This window comes from Pleurodeles waltl, chromosome 9 (genome assembly GCF_031143425.1).
Source record: "Pleurodeles waltl isolate 20211129_DDA chromosome 9, aPleWal1.hap1.20221129, whole genome shotgun sequence".
In the NCBI taxonomy this organism is placed as follows: domain Eukaryota; kingdom Metazoa; phylum Chordata; class Amphibia; order Caudata; family Salamandridae; genus Pleurodeles; species Pleurodeles waltl.
Window position 1 is genome coordinate 156,722,979 of NC_090448.1, and position 26,336 is coordinate 156,749,314.

The 26,336-nt window shown below is 44.0% G+C and overlaps 1 protein-coding gene across 2 annotated transcripts in view; it reads left to right on the forward strand.

Moving 5' to 3' along the window:
• Nucleotides 1–25,771, forward strand: part of APPL1 (adaptor protein, phosphotyrosine interacting with PH domain and leucine zipper 1) — a 221,717-nt gene extending 195,946 nt beyond the window's left edge. For both annotated transcript variants that reach the window (XM_069206469.1, XM_069206468.1), the window contains 3 exons: nt 11,925–11,975; nt 15,165–15,254; nt 22,324–25,771. In XM_069206469.1, the coding sequence (XP_069062570.1) occupies nt 11,925–11,975; nt 15,165–15,254; nt 22,324–22,473 (291 nt within the window). In that variant the 3' untranslated portion in view covers nt 22,474–25,771. The remainder of the gene's footprint in view (nt 1–11,924; nt 11,976–15,164; nt 15,255–22,323) is intronic.
• Nucleotides 25,772–26,336: the final 565 nt, after the last annotated feature.

Genomic DNA, 26,336 nt, shown 5'->3' on the forward strand with positions numbered 1-26,336 from the left:
CCCTTGCTGGACATTTGGGACAAACCAAGACGTGGGAGAGGTTGGTCAACCACTTCTACTGGCCCAATATGTCCAACATGGTTAAGGAGTTTTGCCTCTCCTGCCCCACCTGTCAAGCCAGTGGTAAGACAGGTGGACACCCAAAGGCCCCCCTCATTCCACTTCCAGTGGTGGGGGTCCCCTTTGAAAGAGTGGGTGTGGACATAGTTGGTCCACTGGAACCTCCCACAGCCTCAGGAAATATGTACATCCTGGTAGTAGTGGATCATGCTACCAGGTAGCCTGAAGCTATTCCCCTTAGGTCGACTACTGCCCCTGCAGTAGCCAAGGCCCTCATTGGTATCTTTACCAGAGTGGGTTTCCCTAAGGAGGTGGTGTCTGACAGAGGTACCAACTTCATGTCAGCATACCTGAAACATATGTGGAATGAGTGTGGAGTGACTTATAAATTCACTACACCTTACCATCCACAAACTAATGGCTTAGTTGAGAGATTCAACAAGACATTAAAGGGCATGATCATGGGGCTCCCAGAAAAACTCAAAAGGAGATGGGATGTCCTCTTGCCATGTCTGCTTTTCGCTTACAGAGAGGTGCCACAGAAGGGAGTAGGATTCTCACCCTTTGAACTTCTGTTTGGTCATCCTGTAAGGGGACCACTTGCTCTTGTTAAAGAAGGCTGGGAGAGACCTCTTCATGAGCCTAAACAAGACATAGTGGACTATGTACTTGGCCTTCGCTCTAGAATGGCGGAGTACATGGAAAAGGCAACCAAAAACCTTGAGGCCAGCCAACAGCTCCAGAAGTTTTGGTATGACCAAAAGGCTGCACTGGTTGAGTTCCAACCAGGGCAGAAAGTCTGGGTTCTGGAGCCTGTGGCTCCCAGGGCACTCCAGGACAAATGGAGTGGCCCTTACCCAGTACTAGAAAGGAAGAGTCAGGTCACCTACCTGGTGGACCTGGGCACAAGCAGGAGCCCCAAGAGGGTGATCCATGTGAACCGCCTTAAGCTCTTCCATGACAGGGCTGATGTGAATCTGTTGATGGTAACAGATGAGGATCAGGAGGCAGAGAGTGAACCTCTCCCTGATCTTCTGTCATCAGACCCAAAAGATGGCACAGTAGATGGAGTGATCTACTCAGACACCCTCTCTGGCCAACAGCAAGCTGATTGTAGGAGAGTCCTACAACAGTTTCCTGAACTCTTCTCCTTAACCCCTGGTCAGACACACCTGTGTACCCATGATGTGGACACAGGAGACAGCATGCCTGTCAAGAACAAAATCTTTAGACAGTCTGACCATGTTAAGGAAAGCATCAAGGTGGAAGTCCACAAGATGCTAGAATTGGGAGTAATTGAGCGCTCTGACAGCCCCTGGGCTAGCCCAGTGGTCTTAGTCCCCAAACCTCACACCAAAGATGGAAAGAAAGAGATGAGGTTTTGTGTGGACTACAGAGGGCTCAATTCTGTCACCAAGACAGATGCTCATCCCATTCCAAGAGCTGATGAGCTCATAGATAAATTAGGTGCTGCCAAATTCTTAAGTACCTTTGACTTGACAGCAGGGTACTGGCAAATAAAAATGGCACCTGGAGCAAAAGAGAAAACAGCATTCTCCACACCTGATGGGCATTATCAGTTTACTGTTATGCCCTTTGGTTTAAAGAATGCCCCTGCCACCTTCCAAAGGTTGGTGAATCAAGTCCTTGCTGGCTTGGAGTCCTTTAGCACAGCTTATCTTGATGATATTGCTGTCTTTAGCTCCACCTGGCAGGATCACCTGGTCCACCTGAAGAAGGTTTTGAAGGCTCTGCAATCTGCAGGCCTCTCTATCAAGGCATCCAAATGCCAGATAGGGCAGGGAACTGTGGTTTACTTGGGCCACCTTGTAGGTGGAGGCCAAGTTCAGCCACTCCAACCCAAGATCCAGACTATTCTGGACTGGGTAGCTCCAAAAACCCAGACTCAAGTCAGGGCATTCCTTGGCTTGACTGGGTATTACAGGAGGTTTGTGAAGGGATATGGATCCATTGTGACAGCCCTCACTGAACTCACCTCCAAGAAAATGCCCAAGAAAGTGAACTGGACTGTGGAATGCCAACAGGCCTTTGACACCCTGAAACAGGCAATGTGCTCAGCACCAGTTCTAAAAGCTCCAGATTATTCTAAGCAGTTCATTGTGCAGACTGATGCCTCTGAACATGGGATAGGGGCAGTTTTGTCCCAAACAAATGATGATGGCCTTGACCAGCCTGTTGCTTTCATTAGCAGGAGGTTACTCCCCAGGGAGCAGCGTTGGAGTGCCATTGAGAGGGAGGCCTTTGCTGTGGTTTGGTCCCTGAAGAAGCTGAGACCATACCTCTTTGGGACTCACTTCCTAGTTCAAACTGACCACAGACCTCTCAAATGGCTGATGCAAATGAAAGGTGAAAATCCTAAACTGTTGAGGTGGTCCATCTCCCTACAGGGAATGGACTTTATAGTGGAACACAGACCTGGGACTGCCCATGCCAATGCAGATGGCCTTTCCAGGTTCTTCCACTTAGAAAATGAAGACTCTCTTGGGAAAGGTTAGTCTCATCCTCTTTCGTTTGGGGGGGGGTTGTGTAAGGAAATGCCTCCTTGACATGGTTGCCCCCTGACTTTTTGCCTTTGCTGATGCTATGTTTACAATTGAAAGTGTGCTGAGGCCTGCTAACCAGGCCCCAGCACCAGTGTTCTTTCCCTAACCTGTACTTTTGTATCCACAATTGGCAGACCCTGGCATCCAGATAAGTCCCTTGTAACTGGTACTTCTAGTACCAAGGGCCCTGATGCCAAGGAAGGTCTCTAAGGGCTGCAGCATGTCTTATGCCACCCTGGAGACCTCTCACTCAGCACAGACACACTGCTTGCCAGCTTGTGTGTGCTAGTGAGGACAAAACGAGTAAGTCGACATGGCACTCCCCTCAGGGTGCCATGCCAGCCTCTCACTGCCTATGCAGTATAGGTAAGACACCCCTCTAGCAGGCCTTACAGCCCTAAGGCAGGGTGCACTATACCATAGGTGAGGGTACCAGTGCATGAGCATGGTACCCCTACAGTGTCTAAACAAAACCTTAGACATTGTAAGTGCAGGGTAGCCATAAGAGTATATGGTCTGGGAGTCTGTCAAACACGAACTCCACAGCACCATAATGGCTACACTGAAAACTGGGAAGTTTGGTATCAAACTTCTCAGCACAATAAATGCACACTGATGCCAGTGTACATTTTATTGTAAAATACACCACAGAGGGCACCTTAGAGGTGCCCCCTGAAACTTAACCGACTGTCTGTGTAGGCTGACTAGTTCCAGCAGCCTGCCACACTAGAGACATGTTGCTGGCCCCATGGGGAGAGTGCCTTTGTCACTCTGAGGCCAGTAACAAAGCCTGCACTGGGTGGAGATGCTAACACCTCCCCCAGGCAGGAGCTGTGACACCTGGCGGTGAGCCTCAAAGGCTCACCCCTTTGTCACAGCCCAGCAGGGCACTCCAGCTTAGTGGAGTTGCCCGCCCCCTCCGGCCACGGCCCCCACTTTTGGCGGCAAGGCTGGAGGGAACAAAGAAAGCAACAAGGAGGAGTCACTGGCCAGTCAGGACAGCCCCTAAGGTGTCCTGAGCTGAGGTGACTCTGACTTTTAGAAATCCTCCATCTTGCAGATGGAGGATTCCCCCAATAGGGTTAGGATTGTGACCCCCTCCCCTTGGGAGGAGGCACAAAGAGGGTGTACCCACCCTCAGGGCTAGTAGCCATTGGCTACTAACCCCCCAGACCTAAACACGCCCTTAAATTTAGTATTTAAGGGCTACCCTGAACCCTAGAAAATTAGATTCCTGCAACTACAAGAAGAAGGACTGCCTAGCTGAAAACCCCTGCAGCGGAAGACCAGAAGACGACAACTGCCTTGGCTCCAGAAACTCACCGGCCTGTCTCCTGCCTTCTAAAGATCCTGCTCCAGCGACGCCTTCCAAAGGGACCAGCGACCTCGACATCCTCTGAGGACTGCCCCTGCTTCGAAAAGACAAGAAACTCCCGAGGACAGCGGACCTGCTCCAAGAAAGGCTGCAACTTTGTTTCCAGCAGCCTTGAAAGAACCCTGCAAGCTCCCCGCAAGAAGCGTGAGACTTGCAACACTGCACCCGGCGACCCCGACTCGGCTGGTGGAGATCCAACACCTCAGGAGGGACCCCAGGACTACTCTGATACTGTGAGTACCAAAACCTGTCCCCCCTGAGCCCCCACAGCGCCGCCTGCAGAGGGAATCCCGAGGCTTCCCCTGACCGCGACTCTTTGAATCCTAAGTCCCGACGCCTGGGAGAGACCCTGCACCCGCAGCCCCCAGGACCTGAAGGACCGGACTTTCACTGGAGAAGTGACCCCCAGGAGTCCCTCTCCCTTGCCCAAGTGGAGGTTTCCCCGAGGAACCCCCCCCTTGCCTGCCTGCAGCGCTGAAGAGATCCCGAGATCTCTCATAGACTAACATTGCGGACCCGACGCCTGTTTCTACACTGCACCAGGCCGCCCCCGCGCCGCTGAGGGTGAAATTTCTGTGTGGGCTTGTGTCCCCCCCGGTGCCCTACAAAACCCCCCTGGTCTGCCCTCCGAAGACGCGGGTACTTACCTGCAAGCAGACCGGAACCGGGGCACCCCCTTCTCTCCATTCTAGCCTATGTGTTTTGGGCCCCACTTTGAACTCTGCACCTGACCGGCCCTGAGCTGCTGGTGTGGTGACTTTGGGGTTGCTCTGAACCCCCAACGGTGGGCTACCTTGGACCAAGAACTGAACCCTGTAAGTGTCTTACTTACCTGGTAAAACTAACAAAAACTTACCTCCCCCAGGAACTGTGAAAATTGCACTAAGTGTCCACTTTTGAAACAACTATTTGTCAATAACTTGAAAAGTATACATGCAATTTTTATGATTTAAAACTCCTAAAGTACTTACCTGCAATACCTTTCGAATGAGATATTACATGTAGAATTTGAACCTGTGGTTCTTAAAATAAACTAAGAAAAGATATTTTTCTATACAAAACCTATTGGCTGGATTTGTCTCTGAGTGTGTGTACCTCATTTATTGTCTATGTGTATGTACAACAAATGCTTAACACTACTCCTTGGATAAGCCTACTGCTCGACCACACTACCACAAAATAGAGCATTAGTATTATCTCTTTTTACCACTATTTTACCTCTAAGGGGAACCCTTGGACTCTGTGCATGCTATTCCTTACTTTGAAATAGCACATACAGAGCCAACTTCCTACACCGGTCTTGAGGATTGGAGACACCCTACTCCAAAGACCTGAAGTGGTGACGCAGGTAATCTTTTTGGAGATCAACAACACTGCGGATACCCCAGTCGCCTTCTTAGGGGAAACGCTGAAGGCAGTCAACGGGAGAATTTATAGTGCAGATAATAAAATTTGATGGTGAAAAAAGGGAACAATTGCAGCAGCAGATGTTGGAAATTGAGAGGATACACAAGCAAACCAGGACCTCAAGAGTCTGGAGAAAGGTGGGTGCAGCCAGAGCACAGCTTGCTGGTTTGGACATCGACAGGGCGGAATAGGCCCTAATTTGCCTGCGTCACTCCTTTTATGCGGGTGGTAAAAAAGGTGGGCGCCTCCTAGCTAATAGTCTACGTGCCCCCGAGACAGGCGATGGGAGTGCAGTTGATGAAGGCACCTGATGGGGACCGCATATTGGGGGATATACAAATTGCCTCTGCCTTTTTGCGGGTTTTACCAAGACCTATACTTTTCTCAGACATCTCATTCCAACTCCTCCTGCCACTACCTCAACCAGGCCCCCACAACCAGACTGACGGCTACAAGTTCTGGCACGTTAGATGCCCCGATTAGGATAGAGGAGGTAATTTCCGCAGTAGCAAGATTGCAGTCTTTAAAATCCCCTAGGACGGACAGGTTGTCAGCCCTGTTCTACAAAATGTTTTACAGCAGTCTCACACACATCCTCACTCGTATTTTTAATGCGATAACTGGGCTGGGTGCTATCCTCTGTGTTTGAGGCATCTATTGTGGTAATCCCCAAACCCAGGAAATACCCTGCACAATGTGGGTCTTATAGCTCGATCTCCCTCCTCAACATGGATATAAAACTGCTTATGGGCAGTCTGGCCTCCTGCCTGAGCCCGCTGATGCTAGGTCTGGTAGATCCAGACCAGGCCAGCTTCATTCCCCATAGGGAGTGTAGGGACAACACTAAGCGGTTACTGCACATCCTTGATGAGGCCAAGCTCTCTCGCCGTGACCTAATGCTTCTAGCCATAGACGCCGAGAAGACATTCAACTACATCCATTTGCTATACCTTCAGGCCACTCTGGAGCCCCCCGCACGTTTTGCCCAGTGTTGATGCCAACTTTGATTTAAAGTGGGCTGGAACCCTGCTAACCAGGCCCTAGCACCTGTGGTCTTTCCCTAAAACTGTCCCTTTGTTTCCACAATTGGCACAGCCATGGCACACAGTTAAGTCCCTTCTAAAAGGTACCCATGGTACCAAAGGCCCTGTGGCCAGGGAAGGTCTCTAAGGGCTGCAGCATCTATTATACCACCCTAGGGCCCCCCTCACTCAGCACATGCACACTGCTTTGTAGCTTGTGTGTGCTGGGTGGGAGAAAAAGACATAGTCAACATGACACCCCTCTCAGGGTGCCATGCCCACAAACCACTGCCTGTGGCATAGGTAAGTCACCCCTCTAGCAGGCCTTACAGCCCGAAGGCAGGGCGCCCTATACCACAGGTTAGGGCATAGCTGCATGAGCAATATGCCCCTACACTGTCTAAGTCCATTCTTAGACCTTGAAAGAGCAGTGTAGCCATATTGAGTATATGGTCTGGTCATTACGAACTCCACAGCTCCATAATGGCTTCACTGAATACAGGGAAATTTAGTATCAAACTTCTCAGCACAGTAAACCTACACTGATGCCAGTGTGGGATTTATTGAAAAATACACACTGGGGGCATTTTAGAGATGCCCCCTGTATGTCAGCCAAACTGCTAGTGTAGGACTGACTGGTCTGTGCCAGCCTGCCACTTTCAGACAAGTTTCTGACCACATGGGGTGAGTGCCTTTATGCACTCTGTGGCCAGAAATAAAGCCTGTCCTGGGTGAAAGTGGTTCACACCTCCCCCCTACAGGAACTATAGCTCCTGGCGGTGAGCTTCAAAGGCTCAAGCCTCGAGTTACAGTGCCCAATGGCACTCCAGCTAGTGGAGATGCTCGCCTCCCGGACAAAGCCCCACTTTTGGCGGCAAGTCCGGTGGGAAAATTAGGGAAAACGGAGAAGTGACCATCCCAGCCAGGACTACCCCTAAGGTGTCCAGAGCTAAGGTGTCCCCCTTCCTGCAAAATCCTCCATCTTAGTTTGGAGGGCAGGGACCAATAGGGATAGGAATGTGCCCCCCCCTCTACAAAGGGAGTCGGCACAAGGAGGGTGTAGCCTCCTGCAGGGACAGTAGCCATAGGCTACTGCCCTCTGACCCCTAAAACTCCCCTAACTCTAGTATTTAAGGGCCTCCCTGAACCAGATTCCTGGCGACCCAGGAGAAGAAGAAGGACTGCTGAGCTGAAACTTCGGCAGAGAAGAAGGAAGACAACTGCTTTGGCCCCAGCCCTACTGGGCTGTCTCCTGCTTCAAAGAACCTGCATAAATACCAGCGATGCGTCCAGCAGGCCGCGCAACCTCTGCCAACTCCAGAGGCCTGCCCTGTACTAAAAAAGGACCATGAACTTCTGAGGACAGCGGCTCTGTCTGAAGAAACCTACAACCAAGGACTCCCACCTCACTCCGGATGGTGAGTCTTGACCCCTCTGCACCCAAAGCCCACGGCCGGTGTCCAGGTGGTCCACCCAGCAAGCGAGGGTCCCCAGGCGATTGCAAACAAGTGCCCACCCTGGATTGACCTCTTCACCCCTCCCCGACGATGCCTGCAGAGGGTATCCCAAGGACCCCCTTGACGCAAAGCCCCGGACGAAAATATCCGACGCCTAAAGGCACACTGCACCCACAGCCCCCAGGCCGTGGAGAAACTGACCCCCGGTGCCTCAACGTTCAGCAGGCGGCCCTCCTCCATGTCCGACCGGTGGTTTGCCTGAGACACCCCACCGGACCTCTCCTGCAGCCCCTGAGTAACCCCCTGGGTCTCCTCATAGACCAGCATTGAAAACCCAACGTCCTGTTGGCACCCTGCACCCAGCCGCCCCTGTGCCACTGAGGGTGTTTGTTTGGTGCCTACTTGTGGCTCCTTCAGTGCTCTTCTAATCCCCCCTGGTCTGCCCTTTGAGCCGCGGGTACTTACCTGCAGGCAGGCCTGATTCCGAGTACCCCCTGTCTCCATAGGAGCCTATGTTAAATTTGCTCAACTTTGACCTCTGCACCTGGCCGGCCCGTGTTGGTGGTGGTGGGTGTTTGGGGTTAACTTGAACCCCAACCAGTGGACTTCCTAAAACCCAGAGACTGAGACTGTAAGTGTTGTACTTACCTGTAAACAGATCTAACTTTTCTTCCCCCTAGGAACTGCTTCTGAAAATTGCAGTGTCCCCATTTTTAAAATAGCTCTTTGCCAATAATTCAAAAACTGTATTATTTACCTATTTCAAACAAAGTACTGTTGATACCTGTGTGAAATACAAAACTTTTAAGGTACTTACCTGTAACTTGAATCTTGTGGTTCTAAAAATAAACTAAGAAAATATATTTTTGCAAAATAAAAACCATTGGTCTGGAGTTAAGTCATTGAATGTGTGCTTCTTCTATTTTCTGCGTGTACAACAAATGCTTTGCACTACCCTCTGATAAGCCTAACTACTCGACCACACTACCACAAAATAGAGCATTAGGATTATCTACTTTGCCTTTGTTAAGACTCTGTGGAACCCTAGGACTCTGTGCACACTATGGCCCTCATTGCAACCGTGGCGGACGGTGTAATGTTCGCGGTAGGACCGCAAACAGGCTGGCGGTAATTACTGCCCCATTATGACATTGGCGGTTTGGCACATGCCAAACCGCCAATGTATCACACCGTCCGCCACGGCAGTAACGACCGCCAGGCCACACTGGAAACAACAGTCTCCAGCCCAGCGGCCGTCACTAGTCCACCTGCGGGATCATGACCCCGCATACCGCCATGGATTTCGTGGATTTTGACCCTCCACGAAATCCATGGCGGTAGGCACTATCAGTGCCAGGGAATTCATTCCCTGGCACTGATAGGGGTCTAGCCCTCCACCCCACCCCCTCCCAGGAGTCCACCCACAACACCTACGACCCCCCTATCTCCCCCAAAGATGGTAGGGCCCCCTCCCCACCAACCCCCATAGGCCCCCCTGAACATGCTCCCCAAACCCCCTCACGCATGTACGCACACACCACTCACACATACATGCGCACTCGCAAGCACACATGCACACATACATACACGGTACATCCCCACTACACACATCACACACCCCGCAAACATACACGTACCCACACACCCCCTCTAAACACTCACACCCCCATTCACGCACACACCACACAACACCCCCTCAACACCCTCCCCTGTCGGACGATCACCTTACCTGCTTCGGTGGTCCTCCGGGATGGAACGTGTTCCATGGGGCCTGCTCCACCGCCTGCACCCCGTCACCAGAACACTGCCACGCCGAATACTGCAACGTAATTCGGTGGGCGGTGTTCTGATGACGTGGCGGTGACAGAGGAGCAACCTCCACTGCACCGCCGACCGCCAGTATGGCTGTTGCCGGCTCTCCAACCAGGTAATGGCGGAGGGTCGCCACCCGTCATAATATGATTGGCGGAAGACCACCAACACTGGCGGTCTTCGGCCCGGCGGGACCTCGGCGGTCTTTCAAAAAGACCGCTGAGTCGGAATGAGGGCCTACATCTCACTTTGATATAGTATATACAGAGCCAGCTTCCTACACTGCCCCTTCATTTCCCATTGGAGGCGGCACTCGTCAAGAGGGTCCGCTATCCCCCCTGCTGTTTGCTCTTTAAATGGAGTCTTATGCACAGCGGGAGTGGGACAATCCAGAAATCACCTGAACCATTTTCAGTGGGGAGGAGTGCACCCTAGCACTCTACGTGGATGACATCATAATCACAATGGATGATCCGCTGAGAGCCCTCCCTGCTATTCTATACCTGGGTATACAGATAGTCCAATGGTCCCAGAGACATCAATGATAAACTGTAAGCTTCCTCCTTCAGAGAGTTAAAAGGGAGCTGGTCCAGTGGAGAATCTATCCTATTTTCTGGCTTTGTAGAATTGCTGCTCTTTTTTTGTCCCAGACTATGCCAGCGGAACCCCCACCTGGGCTGCTCCAAGCACTGCAGGGTGAAATAAACTGCTTTGTGTGGGCGGAGAAGAAGCTCCAGATGGCTTGATCCCTGGCCTACCAATCCTCTCTCAAAAGGAATCTGGGTATCCCTGACATCCAGCAATACTACAGGATAGCTCAACTCCACTACCTGGTGGAGTGGTCGCAAACTAAGTCGGACAAGCACTGGCTGTTGCCAGCACTTCCCTTTGGAAGATTCTCCTTTTATTGCGTCTCCACAGGTCATAGTGCCTGTACTCATCACCTGTCACCCACACTGAGACTGAGTGGCGTAAACTGTAGGCTTTACCTCTTACCCCTTCCCTTTGGCACCCATAGTGGGAACCCTGGATCAGGGAGCTTTTTGCTTTTGGTTGACCCCAGACTGTCGCTCTATAGGGCATCTGCTTGACGAGGAGGGATTACTTGCCTTTGAGAGTCTTTGAGTTGCCCACTTGTTACCGGAGACTGAGATGATGCATTACCTTCAGATCCAACATTGGGTATACGGCTCATAGACCCCTTACAGAATATGAAAAATGGTTGCTCTTGAAAACAATGGATTAATATATAATTTCCACCCTTTACGATTTGCTCAAGGGGTCTCCTCTGTTGCCTAAGGTCCAAGTCAGGCATGCTGGAAGGCATAACTAGTGTCCAATAAAGATTGCCACATACTGGTACCTTATCCCTTTATGGTTTCACAAGAGCTACCACGATCGCAGCTTTGACTGCTGGAGACAATGAGATGCCCGGGGGGACTCAGGTGCACCTTCTTTGGGACTGCCCGAAGCTTACTTCCTACTAAACGACATTGATGTCCATATGCATACACAACTGCTGCGGTTCACAGTGTACATCTTACTGGATCTTCCAAATCCTGTAACTTTCTCACTTAAGTCCCTTCGGGGACGACAAAATGTACTGGCTGAGGGGACGGCTTTACAAAACATCTTGCCCCACTGGGGAACCCCCACACTCCCGACACAGCTAGGGTTGTTACACAGATTGTGGCATATTCTGGGCATGGAAAAGCTCATGCTAACCCTCACAGTGCAAGGGGACTCTTTTAGAGAGCTGTAGCACCCTTTTTTGTCTCCTTTCTTGGGAGTTCAGGGAACTGACCTGCCCTAAATATCAGAGACTCAGATAGGGATGAACCTCAGGGAGGTAGATGGGGGACAGGAGTTATTCCATTTGCATAGTGCCGATGCTACTTGGTGTTGTTATACAATAGTGCACCCGGGGGCGGGCAAGGGAAGGGCGGGCCAGGGGTTCTTAGTTTGTTTTTTAAGTTTCCTTTCTATATAGTGGTGGATGTTGCGTCACCCTATGTTTGCTCTTTTTGGAAATAAGTACTGTAATTTCAATAAAGAAATCTGAACTTAAAGGGTCCATGTGCATTAAGGTCCAGTTGAATTACTGAATTGCAAATATCAAATAAGCCTTCTGAGTTCAATCAGTTATTTTACATTTATTTGTTTTATAATTGGCATTCGTAATTTTCTAATGATTTGGTTGTCTTTGTTTTCAATGTGTGTGTTTTAGATTTGTGACTCTGTGGGACTGGCAAAGCAAATCGCTTTTCATTCAGAACTGGTAAGAAAATGAAAATACTGTTTGGCGACCTAATGACCAAAGTGAATCGTTCGGGGAAAAAACTAGTTGTGCTGGTAAACTATGCAAAAGTTTTTCTGACTCCTAAAATAGAATAATGAATTATCCCAATTTGGTATGTGGAAGTGTTGTGTCGTTAGCATCCATTACAGATATTGAATCTAATGTATCAATGTTTTTCATCTGAAATTGGGTCGTAGAATCTTGTTATTTTACCAACACCTCAAAGAAGGTCGTAATGCATTTGCAAAAGGACCACTGCCAGCTCTTAAACAAACAAAAAAGTTGCCCTTTTCTTTTTAAATGCAGTCACATCTGCAGATGTGACGATGGGGATTATCATTAGATGTCTGTGAAGCTGAGGCTTCCATTTTGATCAGGTGTTGCTTAACAGTACATGAAGAGAAGTTCTTTATTGGTGAGAAGGAATGAGGGAGCTTGCTGAACGGATGTGAGATAAGAATTGCAGATCCTAGTAGTGTAGCAAGGCAGGGCTTTGTGTCCCTCTACTTCTTGCATTTTTATTTCTCAAGCCTGATTGTGCTGCTGCTGCAGTTGTTACGTAGTTCACTACTGATCTTGCCATATATTGTGGCTTTCCCAAGTTTACAGTTTTGTAAGGGATGGAGAAGATTTTGTAGGTAATGTGGACTTGCATAGGAAAACACTGGATTTTTTTGAGGATGACTGAGATGCTTTCACATATCTGGAAACCTTTGATCTATTAGGCAGTGGTATGATGGATGCCTCCTCTAGGTGTTGGTGTGGGGAAGGGCCTAAATGTAATCTTGACACGTTGGTGAGGATGGTTTTGCTGTCATTGAAATCAGATTAGGTTTTGTTGGTCTGTTCAGAAGTCTGCTTCAGGAAGAAAGTCTTTCAGTTTGTGAGACAAGAAAAGAGTGCAAGATGGTTTGTCTTTTCTGAGCGATTCTGAAGTTGAAGATGGGATCGATGTAAAATCTTAGGGTTTGGGTATTTTGTTTAAAGTATTCAATTTCATTGTTGCAATTTATAATTTGTGAGAAATATAATAAATTATGTGCAATGTTTGTGAGTCCTTTTCACATTACAGAATGGAAAATTACCATTACATTTTGAAGTATGTTAATACATCTTGTTAATACATCTTGTGATTTAGATAGATTTCCCTATATATATATATATATATCTCTCTCGTTGACTCATAGGTTAACCACTGAAAGACATTCCTTCACACGTTGGTTGTTGTTGGAGAGTACCACAAACTCTTTTTCTGAGGCGTGATTTTCAAGAGTGAGTTAAACATCCTGGCCTGGATGGTGATAAAGATATATTGGAGACAATTGATAATGTTGATTTATGAAAGAGTTTGGTCTTGTCAGCTAGGAGTGCTCCTAGGTTTTCCATGTAGAGATTCAAGGTTACTAGAGATTGGGTGCATCATTTTCAGGCTCCTCCTTTTGAGGTACTTATCTAGGCAAACTGGGATTAGTTAATCAGGAAGAATGTGATTCATTGAAAGGCACTCTTTTCAAAGCCCATTCTTGAGGAGACGGTACTAATTAGAGTTTGATGATTGACTGCTTTGATTGGTGCAGGCATCCCAAAGGATGAGGAAACATCAGTTGCCATCATCTGTACCATCAGTTTTTTGCAGTATATTATCAACAACTTAGATAGTGCTTGTACCTGTGCCTCATTGGCTTCTAAATCTCAGATGATAGTGTTGGAAGAGTTAGTTGTGTCTGACTTTAATTTGGATTTGAGTTGCAAATGCCTTTTGAGTGATCCTACCCTAAAATGTTAGATGTGTGATTTTGCGGTATTAGGCCATGCCATAATCTATTCTGGTTTCTTTAGGAAACAGGGTTTGTTGAGTCTTGAGTAAGTTGGAGAAGATGTCTTGAATGTAGTTTAGCTTTCAGTTTTAAATTTTATTGATGATTAATTAAAGTCATGTTGAGCCTTTTGAGAGATTTTGTTGTGGCCATAAATGGATTTCACTATTGATGTTGGTGTAATGTTGCCTTTATACAATTTGGATTTCTATGAGCTGAGGTGGTTTAGAGGTCTGCTGCGGAGAGATGTGTCAAAGATGGCCTACTGTGGTCTGTCACACAGTTGTGTTGTTTTAGAGATGGCAAAGCCAGGTTTGCTGTCAGTGTTGTGCCAAATGTTGTCTTTGTTCTCTTTATTAAAGTTGTTACTTGCATTTATCCAAAGGACGTTTAATGGGACCTTGGTTGTTTTAGGAGCTGCCTGCTTTTTTGGGTGCTTGCTTCACAAGTGTTATGTACTTAGTAGTCTTGGTGTTTGTGCTGAGCTTACTACAGGATACACAAATGTTCTTGAAAGAAGTGAGGTCTTCCTGCAGCTGGGAGCAACACTACAGCTTGTTCCTCCTGATTTCATGCTTGCTGTTTGAATTTTGTTTTACATGGTGTGGATAGCATGGCATAGAAGAGCAGGTTTTCAAATCAGCTGTGGTCTGCAAAGTGTGTCCTAGCCTGGTTTTTGGCTGTCCCTGCATGGTGTCAGTTTCCTATTTCCTCATTTTGCCATCTATCCAGTCACCTCCTCCTTTCTTAAGAGGTGTATCTAATTCGTACATACATGCAGTGCAAGACTTTAGGTCCTACCCTGTTTGTTCCACTCCCAAATACTGTTCATTGCCAGTGTCTGCATGCCATGCTTGGTGTATTAAACTGGTAGACCTATGAACTAGACACAATATGCAGCCAAGAATGTGCCTGAGTGTTACATGATTTGTATTGCTGCAGGCCATGGTCTATGTCCCGCACAGACGAAGTAAATATGCAGCCAAAGGTTATCAAACTACCACTGACAAATGCAATAAACAAGCAATTACCACATTATTCATTTTGAAAGTGGACATCATTTGAGATGTATGTACATCAAGAGTATCAGAAGAGCTATGGCCATCCTTCACATTTTAAATTAAACAAACATGCCTGTCTTCAGAAAATGACTTTTTAAAAGCAGTCAAAAAAAGTATGATAAGAACAATTCCTTACTATCTAGTGTTTTTCTATGATCTGATGAACTTAGAGAAATGTTATATGTTCCTTATATGCAGCATACTGGCTAAGTAAAAGTATACAGCTTAGTGTGTTGTAAGGTCTGTGTAAAATTATTTCTGATTTATTCTTATTGTATATTTTTGTGCAGGATCGCAAAGCATCAGAAAAACAAAAGGAAATGGAGAGAGTAAAGGAAAAGCAGCAGAAAGAAATCAGCAAACAGAAACAAATTGAAAAGGTATTGAAATGAGTCCCATGTACAAACTCAAATTTGTTTTATAGCCAGTTCTTAAAGGTTTTCTTTACAGGGACTAATTGTTGCTTTTAGAGCCAAGCAGGAGAACAATTGGGTTGCTCTAGAATCCCTAGTTCATCTTAGGCATGAAAGAAGGGTAGTTGCAAGGGAATGCCTTTATTTCTGCGAAGAAAAGTGTAGCATTCAGAAACCTACAGACCATAGATTTCAAAAACACTCTGGTAGATGTGAAGGATACCAAGACTAGAGCTTGAAATTACAAAATTCCAGGTGTTCAACAGGAGTGTCCTGGTTCAAAGTTTGACATTTTTTATGGATGCTCACGTTTCTATACCTCCTTCAGAACTCACCATATTGGCTACTGGAGGTTTACTTCAAAAAAGGGAGATGGAAGGGTAACCACGTTCTTGTCTGATGAAGGACCATCGGGCTTGCACTACATACATTAGATCATTGGTTGTATGATAGTAGAACCACTCTCCCCAACTTAATGCAAATTATATTAGGCATTTCACCTTGCTGTCATAAAACACACCCAGGGTTATCAGGGCATGGAAGGTGGTCTCCAGAAAACATGGATCCGGGAGGGCAGATTGGCTGCTCTCACCTCACTGTGAATAAGTATTGAACAGAGCGACTGGCTTTTCTCAGTTGGGACACAGTAAGGAACTCCATCTTAAGAGACATTTGGGGCTTTAATCGTTTGAACAACTCACTTCAGAGTATTCCTTGACAAGCAGGGCATCTATAAAATGCTAGTGTATAATACTGTAGAAGAACTGGGTGGACCAAAATCCAGATGGATATCGGCCTATGGGATTTGAAAGATTTGGCGTGGGAGAAGGCTTTGCTGTATCTGTGGGAGCCAGCTATCTGGACAGGTTTACGGCTTGTGCAGCTTAATATTTACATAGGGTGTATTACATCCAAACTGGTTAGAAATGATGGGGGAAATTGGACACAGGTGTCTGCTATTGAGGAGTGCCCGCTGGGACAATTTCTTGCACAACCTATGGCTCTCTAAGATGCTGAGATTTTGGGACAGGTTTTGTAACTGTCTTCAGTCAATATAGGAAAATATACAAGCCTGGACGCTAAACTCATGTGATAGGAAATGTAGGAGGACGACCCCAGACATGATATAGCAAAGATTTCTGTCATTTTGGCTTAATGATCGCTTGCCGTGACATTGCTGGGTTCCTGAGCAGCCTTAGGTTCCAACTCTAACAAAATGGTCATCCAACAGGGACTATTTCATGCTTGCTCAGAAATATATGTTTAAAGGCAGAGGGAGCTCTATAAAGTAAGAAAAATGATGCTTTGCGTGTAGTATAGAGAATTCCCAGTAAGGATTATTTTTATGTGTACCTGAAGTTCCGCCGCCAGTTCATGAACATTGGTGCCATGTGATTAGGGCCCTCTATGTGTAACGTCCCATCATGCCATGCTATCCTACAGCTTACTGTGATGTATTACCTAAAACAAAAATACATCGACCATTGTAATCCGATTTAACACTCATTGTTTCATCATTTGAATTAAAACAATATGTTTTTACAGCAGTGTATTTGTCTAGGACTTGACACATTGACTGTCTTCCTAGTTTCCTTCTTGACTGCCAGAAGAAAGGGTGAGTCTTCCCAGTAGCCAGAGGGCCAACTCACACTTGTTTACATTTGAAACATATCAACTGTCCTCCTAAGAGGGTTCCAGTTAGGAGTAAAAGAGGTGAAGGAGGTGAAGAGAACTCCTTGTTATTATTGGTATTTCTTGATTGAAGTAACAGACAGTACAGGCATTAACAAGCAATTCTCCGTAGCTTCCCTGAGATCATGGTTGAGAAAGAGCCCAGATTATGGTCTTCAAGGAAAACAAATCCTATAAGAATCCAGCTGCTGAAAAGGAAGCAAAAATGTAGAAGAACCATGTGAATGCAATGATACATGAGTGGAAAAAATGTCTTATGACATCCTTCTGTGTATGTTATAAGTAGGTAATGACATCACAGGAAAAAGGGTTGGCTTAATCCTGGTTTGGGTTTGGGAATTTGAGCAACACTTGAAATGTGCCCATCTTGGATAAGAATAGTTTTAAGACTAGATACTCCACCATCTTCAAGTGAATGAGTTTCCAGAATTGGGCAGCATGAGAAGAATAGTCACATGTTTGACAACCCTCTTCTTGTCAAGTCTGCTGCACTTCGCCAGCGGGTTCTATAGTCCGACACTCCACACAACACTTGGATCAACCTTCCACTTAACCAAAGAGACGCTGATGCTAGCTGGGCAAAATGAAAGAAGAGGCCTCACAAGCACAAAGACCTAAACCATGCTCTCTTCTCGTCTGTGGACACAAGGTCAAGTCAGCATGCTTCCAATTGTGGTGATTATGTTCCCCTGACCTTTTTCTAAATTAAATCCCTGAATTCCTGTTGACTGCGTGAGTGCTGTCTGGCATGTTGAACATGGATTTTCCACACTGAGGTATTCGTTCTTTGAGCTGATAAACTAGTTTCTTTTTGTGCTTGAGGAAGAATCCAAAGGCAGGCCGAGGGCATGCCCGGCCGACACTCAAATTCCACTTCAAGAATGAGGTGGTCGCAATCCAAACCCACTGCCGGAAGCTGTACAGATTTGCTGTGTTGCATTTGCTTTCCCTTGCCATGGCTGATGGCACAAGGCACTTTATAATCTGATCCCCTCTGACTGTAACATTCACTTATAACCCTTTACAGAGAGGGGATATTATATCACCCTGGAATGTGCTTATGAATACTCTGGCCATATTGCTTTTTACAGGGCATACGTGTGTTCCTCATGTGATGTACAAAACAAAAAACAGTTCGCTTTTATTCAGTAAGTAAATCTTAGTAAAATAAACGTGTTTTTAAAGCTAGTGTGGCTGTATTTCCAGTGAGAAATGTATAAAAAATGTGCATGGTGCTCTTGAACAGTGCATTTAATCAAGCATATTACTCGAAAGGATCAGGGTTATACACCATTCTCAGGTGAGGTTAACATATTTTGCTATAGTGGGCAAAAATTTTTGTTTTGTTAAGTATATTTGTAAAAGTTGCATGCCTCTAACTAGAGTCATTTCCATTGGCAGCCCCTCCTGCCATCCCTCACTTTTTTTCCTGATGTTTCACCTTTACAACAACAGCACAGATGAGGTGTTGGGGTTGCTTTCGATATGGGAGTCAATATTTGGCTGTCTCCATAATTCACTAACCTATTGTACATACTTTCTTTTAACAAAGTGCTTGGTAGTGTCTGCCAGGTAACAAGTTGATTGTATATAAAGCTTCTCAAGTAAATAAGTCTGCGTATTATGTTTGTTCCCGTGTCTATACTAACATCTTACTGACTGCACAATCTTTCAACAATTTTGTGATTCGTAATATAACGGTCATCAGCATCTTTTATACAGCCTCAGCTATCCTCCGATATGCAGGAAAGTGTTCCATGTTGAATGTCCCTGTATCGTTCTATGTGTTATCTCAGTCACTACGAAGAAAGAGATAGAGAGGACATGAAGAAGCGAAGAGTACAGGGTAGGAAAAGTGCAACATTGCACGAGGGTAGTGATACTGATCGGTGCTACAATTGCATGTTTTGTCTACTTTGTGTCTACAACCCCCTCCTATTCTTTGCAGACAGGATGTTCATTAAGTAGGGAGCCAATATAGCATTAGGTGCAAACACCAGTTCACCTTCTGTATTGCAATTATGTTCTTTTTAGGCCGAGTGTGCAAGCGCTTTGACCTGTTGTAAGTATTGTGGGCCTTTAACCACACCCACCACATACCCATCACTTTCACTCGTTCATGGGCTTGCCTTCAAAAATCCTTTGTTATCATTGGTAAATGCTTTACGTTTGTCCCTCTTTCGGGCCGTTTTGTTACTGCCTTACAGACTGCCCCTTTTACATGGATAATTTCACAAGTGCTGATACGCTATTACTGTGAGCAAACTTCTTTTTCATTTTGTGTCCCTCCTTCGCGCTCATGCTCATGGCGCTTTGAATTGGCTTGCTTATGTCAACTGTATTACTTTTCATTTTCATTTATGTGTCAAGAAACATCCTGTTAGGAGTTTACAGTGATAATACCTCTAACTCGAGCAAATTCCAAGACCCATTGCATTGCAAATGCTTGTTTCACTTTCCCAGCAGCAAACAAGCAACATTATTCAGTTTAACACATTAATGTAGGACATTTACTGTAAACCACACTTTAAAACCAGCACCCGTAAATCTTCTTGTCTGATACTGAAGTAGTACATATGGGCCTGTGTACAAGTGGTAGGTCTGATCTCTACATTAGACTGTTTCACAGATTGGAATGATCCGTGGAAAGAGTTGCTTCTATAGTGGCCTATTCAGTAGCTTGTGTCTGGGCTGATCAGGTTACAAAAGTTACAAAATCGCAAACCTAGGGCAGTGAAAAAGGTTCCACATTCTAACTACATCTCACCTACAATCCTGAGATCTTGTTGTTCCTTAAGACAACATCAGTAATCCATACAGAACAAAACAAGTCTTGAACACCGAACAACACATAACAACTATTCTGATGTTACTTATCACATGGAACAATTAGATGCCTTCTTCAAAAGAAATCAATTAAACTACAGTGCCGGAAATCAGCAAGGAGTTCCAGCAGCACATGGGTCCAAGCATGGATGGCTTTCCCATGTAAACTGTGAGATGGAAAAAGATCTGAACATGCACCTTAAAAAAGTTAAAGTATGAGACCTACTTGTTATTTCAGTTGGTGGGGTGGGTGGAGGGGAGCATTGGTTGTGGGGGACAACAGGGTAAGGTTTGGTTAGGCACTGAGTGGTTATGGGTTTTAATGAGTGGGTTCTTTTGTAATGGTTAAAAATATGAGTGGCTAAATGTGGAGATAAGGATCCAAAGCAGCTCATATGGTAATGTGTGTAAAGGTCAACCTGTTTTTGCCACAAATTACGTTATCATTTGGGGAAGTTTTTCAGGACCAAAAACCATATCTATTTATCAGTGGGGAGAGCAAGTATGGTGTTAGTAAAAGTAACCCAATCACATCAAGTACATGTCCTCACAGTATACTGTACCTGAGGATATCTAAAAACCGACCCACATTTGGTAAGCTATTGATACCATAGGTAATGGCACAGGCTGCAAGCTGCCGAATAAAAGGATTCCAGCGTGCTTATTCAGCAGCAACTTACCCCTCTCTGCCACCATGGATGTTTTACTAACACCACACTTATTAAAACCCATTAAGGTATCTCTTAGCTATTTCTAAATTCACTCACACCAATACACACGTAGAGCACCTCCATCTACACTTCACATCAGCATCTTATGCTAAAAAGACCTCCAGCAAAGAGCCCCCTCAAGTAGTCTATTAGGCATTGCAACGCCAGCCTCAGGAGCTGCCCAATGATGAAGCATGACACCCAACTGGGTGTGTGAGGGCCCTTTATTCTGAGCAATCAGATCCCCCTGATGTGGTTATTTGGCTCCTAACCCGACCTTACCCTGTTGCTCCCCTGCCACCCCCTCCCCTCCCCAACCCACCCACCTTTTGCATCACATGTATTTCCAATACCAGTCATAGAAAACTAGGGTATTCCATGTTTTGAAGCATTGCAACCATGGTATACCAGTAGAACAACCATTTAACACAGATGTGTGCCCAAGGACCAATTCCTCTGCCTAATTTCAGCTTTAAATATCCATGGACATCCAAATATGACCAGACAGAGTCACCCCTTCCCTTTTCAAATTCATGGACATAGCTTTAAAAGCACAGGACATCACCACAGTTCACGACTGAGTGTCAGGTGCTAAGTTGTAGCCTCAAATATGCATTCACAGCCTCCAGTGCCCAGGTATACCCTCAGATGTCCTAGCCAAGCCTCTTACTCATTGGGTAAAGCCTTACATGCTAGATCGAGCCCAAATGATTAGTCATCCAGAGATATGACACCGGGTAAGGAGGTAGCTGATTCCTTTTCCTTCAAACATCTTCTGAAGTGCAAACAATGTTCATCCCCTCTCTTCTGATGAGCTGTGTACTTTTATTTATAATTGCAAAGTTGTTACCAAGATGACCCTCTTTATTTTTTCATTTTATCGAAATCTTTGTTGAACTTGGCGTGAACTAGATTATCTTCTTTTCCACTTTTTTCCTCAATCGTTCTTCAGATGTCCAGAGGGCCCACTCAACCTCCATTTATGAGTTCCCTTTCATTCCATGTGGACTGCACAAAGTCTTTTGAGTTCTCCACCTGACTTTTTGTCACCAATATCACTGACAAAGATAAACAGGTTCAAAGATTTTTATTTGGTTTGAATTTTTTTATGTTGCAGTAAATTCATACTTACACAGGCTCAAAGCAGCTACTTTGGCCTGTCAGCAACACATTTGTCTGGCTGTCATCACCAAAGAAACAATGTTGACTGTGTCTCAGAATTTTTACATTTGCTATACATAGGATGTCTTATGCAGAACTAAAGCTAAATTTGATTTGGAAATGCTAGGGAATACACTTGTCTGCCCTCTGAGATTTGTTGTCTGCTGCTGTCTCTCATTTGCATCTTACTTAATTGGAAATGCTCCTACAAGTATAGAGAAAGGAATGCTGAGGCATAGTACTAGAATCAAGGTATTCACTCATAGTGAATCATGTACTACTAGAGCCACTACACTTTATTAAAAGGAAATCAACCTCACATGGTAGCCTGTATGCCTGGTATGAAAAGCAACAAAGAGAAAATAAGTCAGTGTAAAGTGTGGGTTGGGTGTGGCCTTGTGTGCATACAGCTTCCAAAGGTTTTATTTTTATTTTATATTGCTGAGCAGAAACTACTCCTCTACCTTCTTCCACCAGAGAAATATGTTCCACAATTGGAAAGAATGGGCTTTAGGACCAGATGTTTTAGCGTGTTTAATTGTGTTCCAGCTTGCTATTGCTGGATTAATTCAAACATTTATTCTTGGACTGACTGTTATTTATGCACCTACCATATTATTGAGAGTTTGTCTTTGTATTTCCCCTAGGATTTAGAAGAACAGAGTCGCTTGATAGCTGCTTCAAGTCGTCCAAACCAAGGGAGTGGAGAGGGACAGTTTGTAGTGCTTAGCAGTAGCCAATCAGAAGACAGTGACCTGGGTGAAGATGGCAAAAAGAATAGAGAGTCAGAAGCCTGAGTTCACTTCCTGGAGAGATGCATGAAATCTACTCTCACAGGCTGCAGCAGGAGATGGAATAGATAGACAGTACTCAAAGGGCACAAAGACAAGTTGATGGTCTACTCTATTTGAAGGAAGACCTTTTAAATGTCCTCAAACTGAAATGCTTTGGTTACTTGGGATGATTTTGAAGTATAATTCCTTCCTACCATCTTCTTTTCTTCACTGCTGGCATCATCAGCAAATACGTGAGAATAACCTCAGAACAAGCCGCTTATTGATCTTAAAACTGTCTTACTGGATTCCAGAGCTTGTTGCTGGTGATAAAGGACACTTTTGTACTGGGGTATCAACTGTACAAAAACAATCCTAAATGTTTTGGCTGCTAAAAGAAGGTTTCTCTGGGACAATAAAGTGGACTAGATATTAAACTACATGCATTTTTCAATTGCTTTGATGCCGCAATACATCCAAAACCTTCAAAATCAGCTGAATCCTCCTCACTGGACTGCACTCAAGTTTTGAAAAAATAACGGGGTTAATTGTTCGGACCATGCTAAGTGACAGTTGTTCATTAATCATGCCTAATAGAAGGTTATCATGGTAGTAGTATTTTTATTTCATAGACAGTTTTGAAATCCAGCATAAACAGTTACTTTGTTAAAGTAAAAATAATGAAAACTAAAATGTGGTTTTCACTTGCAAATATAGTTAGGTTTGTTTACATTTTAAGTTGCAGTATGTTATAGTCTTTCATTTTACCATTTAAATTTTAGCAGCAAAAGAATGGACATTGATAGTAAAGGCTTGTTTTGCTTAATCTTTACTTCTTTCAAACACAAACTAGTGGAAGCAATCTATGCAAATTTGTTTTCACAAAAAGGGGTAGTAGGAAATGGGCTTTCACATTTAATCACCTTACACTAAGCAAATAATAACTAAAAAAATGTATGTCCATGAGGAAAACCAATGCAGAGTTGTCGAACATTGGACCACTAGTGTCTGAGCCCTGTCCGATTTTTCAGGATGATCCATGACTATATAAATGATTCTCATTTAGATTCTCATTATATTACATTCATCACATGTGGATAGTAAGAACATCTGCCAGAAAGTAAGCTCTGGACTAGTGTTGGATATCTTTGTACTAAAACATTTAGCTAATATGACTATTTCTATTTTAACTGAAACTATCAGTTGTTATGAGCTAAGACAATGTAGGTTTGATATGCCTGTGGGTAATGGATTGTGCATCCATCTTTATGTCCATAAGACCAATTTGTAAGGTGAATGTAATTATTTTGCACTAATCATTGTAAATAGTGAAGTTTTTACCAAGCCAGTTTGGAAGACTTTGCATTCAAGTGTCCTATTTTGCCATGCCAGATATACTTATCGCACAATATTGATCTTTCAGTCTAAAGGCTGAATGGAATTTAGATACTTTATGTTATGCCAGATGTTGTTAAGGGATTAGTGCATTCAGTTATTTTAATCAATGTGGTGTCCTGATAGAAAATATATTGTAGCTAGATAATAAGAATTCTATTGTCGGACAGAGATTAACAATATGTGTATAACTTAGGAGTAATCAACCATTGTGCTTGAGACGTCAGTGATATAGGTCTCAACTGCCATATTTTGAGGGATTGTTTTTGCACTTTTACACTTAGCTGTGTTTTGAAAGTACTGAATTATAATTTTCTGAATGAAAATGCTAGAATTACACTTAGAACCACGAAACAGGGCCTGTTTCATCATACTAGTTGAGGCAAAATATTGTTTTATTGAGCTAAACAAATTGTTTCTACAGTAATAAAAGAATATAATGTTTCCAGTGCCAGGTCATGTACCTCAAATATCTTTATGAGTTAAACGTGATAGCTAAGCAGAGTTATGGGAAGAATGGAAGCGTAGGTTTATAGCAAACTGTTTCTGAAGTCTCCAATATTAACAACAAAGGGTCTTTGCAAAAAGGGTTGATCAAAATGTTGTTATGGTAATTATTATTGCGCTCTTCTGACTCCTTAACCTTTTTCTTTGAATTAATAAGAACTTTTAAAGTTGAATTAATTTATGCTAGAACAAAATGTAAATGTAACTAATCCTAACACTGTATTTTGATCCGCACAATTAACAAATCCTTTCATAAATCTAATATAGTTTTAGGTAAGTCCACTAAATGATTTTCAGCATTTTATGGTTGTTAATTTTACAGAAGGATAAAATTATATATAATGTTTGTAAAATCTTCCTCAACCCTTCATATGCACATTGAATAATAGGGACGCTACTAATTTTGATCCATTGATTAGTCTCCATATACAATGTAGATCTCAAAACATAAGCAAGCAGTTTATAATAATAAAAATATTTAACCATATTTACATGGTTCAGCACCGTTGTTCTTAGAGATTGAATGTTGGTATTTTATTGCCTCAATTCATGTAACCACAATCTCTTCTGCCAATCCTGTGCGATTTACATTGTTCCTTTGCATCTATAGTTATTTATAACTTCACATCAACAGTGGTCTCTGTTGGAACTTTTTGCATGCAACATGTTTCTCCAATACTTTATTAAGCATTACAGGTCACTTGATCGGTCTTTATAGGTTGTAGTTAATGATTGTAATTGTAACCTAAAATGAAGAATGTCATTGATCAGCAATGCAGACCTTTCCAAAGTTCTGTAAGGTTGTTATTACAAAGCACAATAAGGAAAAGAAGTGCTCTTCACATTAATTTAGGAAGTACTGCTGACACTGGGGGTCCTCGAGTGATCCGTATAATAAAAATTCTTAATTATTTTGATGGAATTTGTTAGGTAAATGTAGCGTGGACACAATGTGAAGGAAAAACGTCAGAGCACCCCTGTCTTTTTAATAGCAAGGGATTGTAGTTAGGTTTAGTGTGTGCGGTCCAAGAACACTCTTTGGATATAAATAACAAAAACACTCTAAATTTCCCAAACCATTTTAAGGAATACATAAATTGTCAATTAGAGTAGCACAGGTTGATGGTTCACAACATATCATTTCTGCTCTTTCTTGACAAAACATTTGAATCCACTACATTTGTGGTATCCCTCTTATAAATAAATAAATGTTGTAATGGCTATAAGAAGAGCTGTGATTTTGTTTGAATCATTGAACTTATTGTATGTTGGTAAATTTGCACCAGTGACTTTTAACTTGTTGCAATGTTTTATTTTGCAGTGTTCTAATCCATTTGTTCATTCTGTTTTTTTAGTAAAAACCAAAGGAATGTTAGCAGTTTTTCAATAAACATCTGGCCACCTTCTTGGTTTATTCTCATTCCGGGTCTTTTTCTCCATTTTCTTTCATAAATGCTATTTGGAGTTGATTTATATTGTATTGCTTTAGGATGTCTTGTTTATTGCCCTCTCGCAAATGCTCAAATGAAATTGAGTGTAAAAGATTATAAGTGCAGTCTTCAGCACCCATCTTCCTAATGCTGCATGCTGATAATTAGATTTTTCAGGACATACTTGTTATCACCTCTTCTGCCAAATTAAGTGTGCGCCATTAGATTTTCCCAAATTTAGAAGTATACATTCCCTAAATGTTGCGTGTAATTTGTGTTTTCCATTTTATCTACAGTGCTTTTTAATTTTTACATTGGTGCGATTTCAAAGACCTGTTAGTCCATACATAACAGAGGTTAGAGTTACAGTTTTTTTGCATTGAAGGCTTCAATATTATTATTTGGAATCTTATGCTAGTTCAGACTACACAGCAAGTTCTCTCATCTATACCACATTTGTAACCTCTCAACTTTCCTTGATTTTAATTATTCTAATGGGGGTTAAACAAGTTATTTTAAAAGGACAATCCTAAAACTACCTGTTCAGATCTTGTG